Raw genomic sequence first — 11965 nt, 5'->3', positions numbered from 1 at the left:
TTTTCTTTGTCAGATTTTAAAAGTAAGGCTTTAGCAATTGTATTTTAATACCAATGCTAAATTTTTACTAGATGCGAAAATATTTTTGTTAAATATAAATAAAGTTCAATAAGGAAATAAAAAATAATAATTTAGAGAAGGCAATTTGGATGGTCCGAGCCCAAAAATTTTAAAAAGAATTACTACAGAGAGGTATCTACCGAGAAGGTATGTAAATGCAAAGATAAAGAAGATTTTAAGGCTTTCTTTGAAGGTAAGCTATTAACGAGTATACTCGTGTTTTACTTTATTTTTTTTTTTATTACTAGAACTGCTATAAAGAAAAATGAGTCAAATTTCGGTACAGTACCAAGTTCTGCTAGAAGAAGTAGCACAGCAGAAAGTGCTAATACAGCAGCTTCTAAGAGAGCGCAAGTTATATCGTCACATCAACCCCCACCAAAACCCAGAAGACACCAATAAAACAACACCAACAAATCATTTACCTTATTTCCAGAAGATACCAACAAAAAAACAACAATAAATCATTTAGTTTTTACCAATAAAACAACAACAACAAATCATTAAATTTATTTTCTTATTGTACTTTATTATTTTTTATTGACACACTTAATAAAATTTTCATTTGAATTTTAAATAGTTTAAGTCAGCAATATAAAACATTATTTTCTTACAAACTAAATCGTATTCATATTCATAAATTACTAATAATAATTTTTCCCTTTAATTTTAAAATATTAAAGTCAGCAGAACAAAACATTGCAACAATTGTGTACCAATTAATACTTACTTCCTGTTTACCAACTTTTATACAATTATTATTGTTTTAATTTTTACTGTATTTTTCTTGACTCATCAAATTTCTTTTACTTACTTACCTTCATGTTAAATTAATTTAAAAATAAAGATCATTATTGGTGTAACCTTCAAGAAGATAAAGTGTTTTATTTGGTGCAATTAACGAAGGAATGTAATAATATAACTCTCATCAACGACTCCTCGGCGAAAATTCATAAATTCCCTATTAAAAGCAAGGAAGTTTAATAAGGTGAGGTCTAAAGTAAACAGGAACTTTTTAAATCTAGCGCCCCCTTTTGGGGCCATCTATATGTCGACTGGTGCGTTTGAATCTGCTATCTTTATCGATTGTCATTCATTCATAGATTGGAAGTTATTGCGTTTTAAGTGTCAGTATGTTTGTGTTCTCGATGCAATGAGTTTTGAACAAAGAGACAATATTAAATTTTGTTTTAAAATTAGTAAAACGTTTACCGAAACGTTTCAATTGATGATTACCTAACCCGTAGCAGAGTGCACGAGTGGTTTCAACGTTTTCAAAGTGGTCGTGAGGACATAAATCACGATTAACATGTGGAAATTCCATCGAAACTGTGCGTAAATTCATCAAAAATCAGCCGAAATAATCATTGAAATTCATGAAAATGGAATTGGACATCTCCAAAACATCGATTTATCACATTTCGACCGAATATTTGGGCTTACGAAAGGTGCGTACACGGTTTGTTCCGCACAAATTTACTGACGACCAAAAATTACTCAGAATCCAACATTCGAAGGACGATTATTTGACCAAAAATCACATTTTACCCATTACCAGAACTCGTATTCACCTGATATGGCACCGTGTGACTTCTTCTTTTTCGTAAAAATGCATTTGGCCATGAAAGTAAAGCGATATACTGACATAAGGGCCATTCAAAAGGCCTGCACCGGCTTACTGGTGGCCATATCGGACTGTGCAAAATGCTGTATCGAAGCAGAAATATCCTATTTTGAATAAAATAAATTGATATTGTCGATAAAAACATTTTTTTACTTCGGAACGCACTTGTATATTAACTGACGAATAGGCGATGTAGTACGAGTACTATATTGATGGGGTTTTGGGCAAAGATTCGCTTAAAAGGCCTTATTGGTAAGAACGGAACTATTTAATTACTAATTTAACGGAACTTATTAATAAAAACTGTTAATATCAAATATTTTTGAATTATTTTAGAGTCCATTCCAACCGGGATTAACAAGGGATCGCCAGAGGATCAACTGCGACAAGCCCTTCAGCGTAAAAAAAAACGAGAAATAAAAAAAAATTCTTTATTAAATAAGGAAAATAAATAATAAATAAAATAGAATGTAAGATAATTTTATTATAATAATAGAGGGCCCGCCCAAGATTTACTGTGGATGATACATAGATAATACTACTACTGCCATCTGTATAATTTCTATTAGTTGGATTATAACTATTAGTTAATGAGATATAGTATTTTTGTGAAGCTACTTATGTTAGTTAACAAAAAAATGGATCATAAAGCATTTCGCGTGTTAATAAAGCATTGCTTTTTGGGGGAAAATACTGTTGAATTTGGGCTCAGGGAAATGCACTTTTGAAAAGATATTTGCTAAGCTGGAAACTGGCGAAATGAGCACCGAGGACAGGAATGTTCTAAAGAGACGAAAGTTCTGTGCAAATTGGGTGCCTCTCAAGTTCATAATCCCGGGTATTGGCTCGAGAAGAGTTATTTTTTTTTAGAGCTACATGATTTTATTATAATATAAACTTGTAATATTATAATTTTATAATATTATCATAGAGTTTTACTTATCTGTGTTTATTAAATATAAATCACATATTATTCATATACTATATGAAAAAAGTGTTCACAGCTAAATTATAGCTTGAAAAAAATTGGAAAGAATTTTTTATCACCCGAAAGTACAAACAAGTGAAACGCTGTTATTGAAAAGCCTTCGTATTTGGTTTTTTAGTTGTGGCAAGGCTGGTTTTTCTCATAATTGTAAACATTCTAACCTGCAGTAAGTAGTTTTTAATTTAATAAATTTAACTAAAAAATAACAAAATAAAAGACAAATGTGCACTTATTTCAATGTTCAAAGCGTATATTTCAATATACAAAGTGAAAAATGTGAAAAAACTTAGTTAAACATTGACCAGCAAACTTTTTAATTTTTAATCGTGAATATTTTAAAAAATATAAGCGTTAGCAACATTATTTTGGCATTCCTCCTCCGGAGAAGTTCCCCTATCAGCACATATCACATTTATACCGAAATTAATTTTCAGTACCCGATCGATTAAACTTGGTCGGACAACAAACACACCGACTTCCCATATAACACAAATTTAAATTCTATTTGATTCTTGCAAGTTGCAAGGGTATAAAATGTTCAGTTCAACCGAACCGGGGTATATTAAGTTTGCCACGAAGTTTGTAACACCCAGAAGGAAGCGTGGGAGACCGTATAAAATATATATTTAAATGATCAGTATGTTGAGCTAAGTCGATTTAGACATGTCTGTCTGTCTGTCGGTCTGTATATATATGAACTAGTCCCTCAGTTTTTTAGATATCGATTTGAAATTTTGCAAACGTCATTTTCTCCTAAAGATTCCTCCTCGGAATCTGGCGCTGGTATGGAAAACTTTTGCATTTCACGAAATGGATTATTGCTTAAGGTAATAATATGATCTCCGAAAAAATTGTTCAGATCGAAATCAAATGCTTGCATGGGAAACTTTCTCATTTGACGAAATATTCTCGAAATTTGGTATAAACTATTGTTCATAGAAATAATGATCCTCTACTCTGTGTTTTTATAAAACAAACATATGTAATAATATACTCGTATAAATATGATAATTTCATTTCCATTAAGTTTATGTTAATAATAAATCTTTTTAAAATCTTAAATAACTATAAACATCTAAAAGATCTATTTTCTTTATTAAATAACCTTAATGTTATACATGGCTAAAAACAATAGGAAAATGTGTTCCTTTGGATGAAAACCACTGGCCGGTTACGTCTTTAGATTTACTTAACACATAGTTACTAAAAGAAATGCACCTGTGACGGGTATATTAGCTTCGGTGCAACCGAAGTTAACGTTTTTTCTTGTTCTTACTTGAATTCAACTCGCGAATGAAATAAACGTACGCCAAATTTTGACACTTGCATCGAAAAGAATTTTACAAATTCGCAATTGACAATACCGAGTATTAATTTTCGCAAGTTCTTTCCCCACTTCTGGTGAATGCACTACATACTAGCTACCAGCCTAAAAATCAAATAAAACCGTTTAACATACACATTTAAGTAGTTTACGACTTGTTGGAACCCCACTTTGTAAATGTTTTTCATGTTTCGTCAACCGACCGAGAACCGTGAGAGGATACATGACACCAGCCGTCGAGCCGTCAACCGACTCGACCGACATTATTATATCAATAATTTTATTTATTATCATCTATTTTTATTCGAATTTAACCCTTAAACGACTGGCGGCCTGACTTGAGTAAGAGTGCATCGAAAAAATAATTTCAAGGAAAATATTGCATTTTCAAATAACTTTTGTGATTGATTTGGAAAATTTATCGTTACAATTCAGGAACCATCAGGTGCTCATCAGAGAAGTAGGTTTTGTTACTTCCATACACAAAATTATAATAAAGTGGTCAGTAAAAGTGTAAAAACTCATAATTTGTCTTTACCAATACGGAATTTACAGAGAGGTCTTCGGTATAACAGTCAGGAAAATCTTCAAAAGTTCAAAGTTATCAACAGAATCAGATAGTAAAAATTTCATTGAAGAAGACCCTGAATGTGAAATATCCGATCACAACAATATTAGTGATGAAAATATGTTACCTACAAGTACTGATAATGACGGCAGTCCAGTGGTTTTAGAAGATCGAGTTCGATGGCCACAATATGCCACCTTTTTCTCGCGCACAACAACAGATAAAGATTCTATAGGGTTTAAAAACCCTCTTTAGAAGCGCTGCAACATGCAACTCAAAGATAGTTGGATTCAGTTTCGAGGCAGCGACCACCTTACACCACAAATAATATCGTTGCACACTCCCTATCAGTTCTTTTCAATTTTTGTATCAGACTATACTGTTTTAAATATCGTAAAACAGAGCCATTTGTATTCTATACAGCAGATATACTGCATTTCATGTCAGTAATCGAATATTCTAAAGTGCGTATGTATTGGAGTGATTAGGGCAGTCCTCCTATCATTGCAGCTATGATACGAAATCGCCATGAGAAGATTCGACAATTTTTGCACATCAACAACAATAACGAAATGCCTCGTTGTCGTAATACTTAATTATCGCGTGAATCCTTGCCAGCAAATTTAGTTGATCGTCTGTTAAAAATACGGCCACTGATTGAAGCATTTAACGAAAATGTCGATAAGGTTCCCAAGGTTGTTCAACAAAAAAATCCTTTTTTAAAGCAGTATATACCAGACAAGCCTCTTGGGGTTACAAAGTGTTCTTAATGTGCGATGATTTAAGCTTTTGCTACAATTTTGAAATTTACTCGGGGAACGAAGACTATCCATGAAAATGAACCGAACTTAGGGCGTCATCTAGTGTTGTAGTTCGTTTGAGCCGTATTGCGTCACGTTTCGTCAATTATTGTAGTTTTTTCGACAACTAATACACTAGTTAGTTGGCTGATTTACGCACTCAAGGAATTTAAGTATTGGGAAGAGTTCGACGAAACCGAATTCCTGGCTGTAAACTGCCAGTGGAACTACAAAATCGAGGTGAAGCAGAAGAGTATGTAGCTTCGTTTTATGGGATTGATATTTCCACAGTCCACAGTCTCCTGGAAAGACTCAAGCCATACAAATACAATGTAGGAGCAACGCTCGAACAATCTCCAGCTGTTGAGAGGTTCAATAAAAGAAACTCACAGTGCGTCGAAAAAATCCAATGTTATACACGAATATAACAGGTACATGGACGGTGTGGATCTTATGGATTCAGCATTAGGACGAAGCCATATGCGCATCAGTTCCTGCAAAATGGACCAGCCAATTAATATTTATATCATATGCTTGATATGACAATGATTAATTCGTGGATCCTATATAAACGCCATTATTCCGTAACAGCGCAAACAAATCCCACGAATTCATATGCGACGTTGACGAAGTCTTGATGAGAAGTGTAAGCACGTTACAAAGAAAATGAGCCGGAAGTAACATTGAAAATAAGATTTCTGCGAAACGATCTCATCCTAACCGCGCCTCGGTACTGCCGCGTGATATAAGGTTAGATCATATTGGACATTTTGCTAAGTTATAAATGATGGAAAATCAAGATCCTAATTATTCATCACGTACGCAAATTTATTGCATAAAATGTGGTATAGCTCTTTGTTTATCGTCACAGCAAAATTGTTTTCTGGATTTCCATACAAACTAATGTATCTTTTATCAGTTTAATAATAATTTTAATGAAATTTCAAAAAAAAAAAAGGTTTTTTTGTAAAAATGTGTCCTTAAAATGTATTTCTCTTATGATCATTTGGTTGCCTTCAAAGGATAAGCCACTCAAAACACCCTGTAAAATCTAAATGACTGATTTTTTAGACAAATTTTAGAACAAATGTTGTTTGTAACTGACAATTATAATAGATATCAAAATTTTGAATGAATCAGAGTTATCAGGCTTTGAAGGGTTAAAATTAAGGTATTTTAATTGTATTGTACTCATTAAATATCGGAGGACATGTGGATTGTACACACACTTTCCTGAATGTACTATGTTTGTACGGATTGTATACTCTTCTCTCTTTCGGTGTCAAGCAAACCGTTACCAATTGTAAAAACCAGTAAAACTTTAGAAAATCTACGCGTTGGTAGCTTAACTGTTTAACAATGTTTTGTATTGTTTTGACTTAAAATAAATTAGATAGAAACTATCACTGCCAACTAACAACAACAACAACACGAAGAATCCTGCAGGGAGTGTGTGCAGAGGTATTTTTGTCCAACTACAAATGTATGTATGTATATGTATATTTTAATAATAAGAATCCTAAGTCCTTTCTAAAAACAATAGAAATATATGTACATGATGATGATCTATTATGTGGTTTCGACGTGAAAGCGTAACAAACAAAAGTAGTCATAATTTTGGTATGTAAATTAAAACGATTTTTATTGACGGTGACATAGAGATCAGAGAAAATGTTTCTCTAAATTGCATAAAGACGACTCAGTTAACCTTTTAAGTTAACGAAATGGAACAGTTCATGAACAATTCGGAGGACCTGATTGGATTTGATACAGGATAGCGCCCCTGGTTGGGTAGCAACTATCAAGAAGAAGAAAGTATCCGAAGACGGACAATAATTCCCGAAGAAGAAGAATAATTAAAGGATCCTCACAAAATTCATTCATTAAGGTCAAGATGAAAAGTTAAAAGAAAATACTTTAAGGCTTGTATTTTGCAAATTCACATTAATCGTATATTGCGTTACTTTTTGTTTTCATATTTTTATCGTTTATTTCTATGCATTACCAAAAATAATTTAAAATTTTTCGCAGACAATAAGTCCATTTCTTAACATTTTTATACGTAACATCTAGCAAATAAGCGAAAATTAAACATTATTTTATATTAAGTATTATGCAGTGCATAGCATATTCTTTTATCAGTTAATACACATATTAATATTTTTAGAATTATTAATAGAAAAGTCAAATATATTTCTGTTAGTAATATTCTTCAACAATTATGAATATTGCGCACTAATTTGTGAAGGTTTTTGTTTACTAAGCCCATATGAATGAATTTAGAATCATAATTATGTATATGCTTGTATCGAAAACAAAAAATAATCTATGATAAAAGAGAGCAAATCGTGATCTAAAATACAAGATAATACATTCTCATAAGTTTACAAGAAAAGGAAACTAGTCTTATTTGCAATATGTTTATAACTTGGTTATATCTGAAAGCTAAAGATTAAAATTTTCTACATATACATATGTAATATGTAGTGAAAGGTAACCAATAAAAAAAAAGTCCTAATACTTATGAATCCTTATTATTGCATTTTAGACGATGTATACTTTTCAAAGACATTTTTTAAACAAGACTTACAATATAATTGGAAATAATCATCACAAACTGTCCACTACACTAACACATATTAGTTGGAAATAATTATTGTATATGAATAAAATTAATTTAATTTATGCACACTGGTCTAATTAAACTCAATAAATACAATTTTCAAATATTAAAGTTCGATATTAAATCATTGAATCAAATTTAAAAAATTATATCTACGTAGCAGTGCTCAAATAGCAACTTCATTCCAAATTTCGTACTTCAAAGCGCTTAAATGTGTAGTTAATGAACACCCAATCCTTGGCTATTTCGCTGCCTTGAGGTATAGGGGCAGATGCTGTAAATATGTAATGTGATTTGTTAATGCTGACAGAATATGCGGGTAAACAAATATTAAACCTACGTATTTCGAGTGAAACATCAGGGAATTCGTCGAAATTGGACGTATCGTCGATAGAGCGCACATCAACAGGTATAGCTGCAGGACGCTCTCTAATATGTTCCCAATCAACTCCTCTGAAAAACGATACAGATTTTAAGTCATCAAGACCACGCTGTGAGCCTAGACGGCGGTCAGCTTCGCAGCAGAATTTGACAATGGTATCTTTTGCTTCCTCGGATATTGGTATTTCCGGTGGAAATATTAACGTTTCCCGCCAGTTCATCACTTTGCGATATGTATCTTGGGGATTATCAGAGCAAAATGGTGGATAACCCATTAGCATTTCATACATTATTACTCCTAACGACCACCAGTCACAAGCCGGTCCGTAACCAGTCTGTAAGAATACTTCAGGAGCGATGTAGTCAGGTGTACCAACAGTGCTGTATGCCAAAGCTCTACGATTCCGTTTCCATGATTCTGCTCTCCTTTTTGAATCCATTGGACTAAAATTTCAAATTTCAGTAAAAATCAAATATCAATAACCAAAAAGATGACAATAAAATAAAATTACCTGGCGCATGTTCCAATAAAATCGGATGGTTTAGCTTGTGAAAGGTCCCGGTAAAAGTCGGTGCGATGTGATTTTTTCAATCCCGTACACAGTCCGAAATCAGAAAGCTGCATTAGTGTTAAACTTTGTAAAGTTCAAAGCAAACATGTTTAATACTTAACGAACCTTTAAGTGTCCACGTGCATCGAGAAGCAAATTATCCGGCTTTATATCTCTATGAATAAATCCCAATTTATGTATTGAGTCAATTGCTAATGCTGTTTCACTAATGTAGAATTGCGTGCATTCTTCTGAAAGAGTATCTTTTTTCATTAGGAGGGTCATCATATCTCCGCCCGGTAAGAACTCCATAATTAAATACAAATTCACGGGATCCTTTTTGGTGTAATGAAAAAAAATATCAAAAATATCTTTTCAATCATCAATAGTTTTCCTTTAGTCAAAATACGAATTTATTTTCTTTAAAAATTGAGCTTCGTTAATCTTATTGCTTATAGTCGAAATTTAACATACATACATATGAATTTTAAATCTTTCGACTATGTGCTGCGTTAGCGATATTTTCTATTTATTTAAGATATTAAATCTCACCTGAAAACTGTAGTACATTTTAACTACCCATTGGTGGTCTGCTTCAACAAGAACATCGCGTTCGGCGCGGACATGAGCCACTTGCTCCTTTTCAAGCATATCAGCTTTACGCAGCACTTTCATAGCATATACATGCCCTGTGTCTTTCTTCTGTACTAGTCGCACTTCCCCAAACGCTCCTCTTCCAATAACTTTCAATGCTTCGAAATCCTCAACTCCTAACCGCAGTCTTTTCAGACGTAAAAATTCTGTTTCTTTTTGGGCATGTTGTAACCTTTTCTCCTGTCTTTGAGATTCCGTTAGACTTTCGTCCTTTAGCTGAGCCTCTAATTTAGCTAGGCGTTGTTTGCGTTCTCCGTATTGAGTTACTAAGTTGCTGTAATAATTTTCCAATGTTACTTTAGCTTTTGTTGCTTTATCCAATGTGTGGTCGCTGAAGCGTATGGAAGAACCGTCCGCACTCATAATGATAGGATCTTTTATACACACAACAATTAGCTCAATGTTGTAAAATTAAATGTTTAAGAGAACCTTAAAAATAGCATATAAAAATATAAATATATATAGACATATTCGGGTAATAGCAACAAAGTCATATAGTATGTTACAGTTTAGCAGGGCCAAAATTATAATATTCAAAATTCAGACTCACATATTTCAAAATAAATTATATAATGAAAATGAAACAAATAAATAGACCATGAAAATATTTAATGGTAAATTCATTATCTGTTCGGAGCAATATAAGCGTGTCCAATATATAACCCGTATTACTGTTTTCGCTGGGATTGAGAGTGCAATGAAAATAAACCTTGGCATTTTATAATAAAAAAACTATTCAAAAGAGACTTAGGATTGATCAAGATATTTATGTTCCGTAGCCCGAAAATATTACTTAGTGACCTCAGACATTTCTCCTAATCTGTTACTCAATAGTTACCAATATTTTTGTTTTTTACTTTTGGCCAATAATTTAAATTCAAATACAGAAATTGGTGTTTTATATTGAACGCCTTATTTAATGTGAATAATGTATACAATATCACGTTAATACCATTGCAAAGAATACATATGATTTAAATCACACGAGTATGTTCGACTTCGGAAGAAAACATGTATGTTCAAATATTACTTTCATGGCATTCAATACTTATAGTTTTCAATAGCCCTGATCACACACGTTTGCATCAAAATCAAAGAAAACAAAGCATAATCAACTATACCTACTTCACAGAACTTCTAAGATTGGATATAACGCTAGCGGTTGAACCAGTTTTCTAATTATTTACACTTTTTTGACCTTATTTCATTGTTCCACAATTTAAAAATATCACCATCAAATAGTAAAGTTTGTGTATTTTCCTACAATTTCTTAATACGTCGAAATAAGAGACTTTCCGATAAAATACTTGTGGTCGGAATAAAAATGAAAATATTGACTGAAATACGAAAGCATTGCCAGGCGGAATTATTTACTCATTTATCTATATGAACTACAGACACTAAAAATGGGAATATTACTAAGAATGTTTTCGTTTTGGCCAGCTTTAGTTTAGTAAAATGGAAGTATTTTTACATTACAAATAATTAGAGAATTAAAGAAGACCTATATTTTGCGATGTTGGAGGATCCGTAAAAAATGGTTTTAATGTCTTTCAAGTTATTTTGCTGTTTGACAGCATATAAAAAAAAATAGCTAAGTAATTGTGTTTATTTATCTTATTTAATGAATTATTCAACAAAATTAAAAAAAAAAAAACTTTTTAGTCAAGCATATATTAGTGATGAGCGATATTTCACTATCGGTGATTTTTTCACTGTGATTGAAAAATCGCATATCGCAACTGCGATCACATTTTATAAATAGCAGTTCGAACCTGTGATTTTCGATAGCAGTTCGAAACTGTGAATTGCGATCGCTGTTGGAATTTGTGATTTGCGATAGCAGTTCGAACCTGTGAATTGCCATAGCAGTTCGAAACTGTGATTTGCGATAGCAGTCCGAACCTGTGTATTGCGATAACAGTTTGATTTTGTGAATTGCGATTACGATTGCGATAGCAGATCAGAGTAAGCTTGTGAAACTGTGGCTTTTTAATAGCACAGTACATGCGATCATAATAGCAAATAGCAGAAAGTAGCAGCTTTCTTCAGGGTATTGTATATACCTACATATGCGTATATGCTATTTTTCGTCATAGCGGTTTGAAGTTTTGAGTTTAACGTTCTTATAATTTTTAATAACGGCTGGAAATGTAGCAAGGAAAAGAAGTGAAGTATGGCAGATGTTTGAAGTGGTAGACGAAATATATGCAAAATGCAATATCTGCAAATCAAAAATTTCACATAAAACATCTTTAAGAAATTAAAAAAAACAGAGTAGATATCCTACAGTGAACTACCAGCGCAAAAGGTATATATGTAATAATTTAACATTTTTTAATATAAAGTTATTAACTTTTGTTTTACAACTATTGTAATTCAAACCCCCTCT

At 32.4% G+C, this 11965-nt stretch overlaps 1 protein-coding gene and 1 long non-coding RNA gene across 5 annotated transcripts; one reads left to right on the top strand and one right to left on the bottom strand.

Annotated features, from left to right (window-relative positions):
• The first annotated feature begins 1650 nt into the window (after positions 1-1650).
• LOC108967258 lies at positions 1651-2153 on the top strand. The gene is made up of 2 exons (XR_001993251.1): positions 1651-1936; positions 2021-2153. It is a non-coding gene; the product is annotated as an uncharacterized LOC108967258 (long non-coding RNA).
• Positions 2154-8078: 5925 nt separating this feature from the next.
• LOC108967249 (serine/threonine-protein kinase tricorner) lies at positions 8079-11230 on the bottom strand (the record flags this gene model as incomplete). Of its 4 annotated transcripts, none has more annotated exon segments than XM_018930540.1 (6): positions 8079-8261; positions 8328-8812; positions 8881-8987; positions 9046-9255; positions 9472-10002; positions 10695-11230. In XM_018930540.1, coding segments are annotated over 5 exon segments (1362 nt in total). In that variant the 3' UTR covers positions 8079-8166.
• Positions 11231-11965: the final 735 nt, after the last annotated feature.

This window comes from Bactrocera latifrons, unplaced genomic scaffold, assembly GCF_001853355.1.
Source record: "Bactrocera latifrons isolate USDA-ARS-PBARC rearing strain unplaced genomic scaffold, ASM185335v1 scaffold_181, whole genome shotgun sequence".
Classification (NCBI taxonomy): Eukaryota; Metazoa; Arthropoda; class Insecta; order Diptera; family Tephritidae; genus Bactrocera; species Bactrocera latifrons.
The sequence above is the reverse complement of the archived record's forward strand: the minus strand, read 5'-3'. Positions and strand labels throughout refer to the sequence as shown.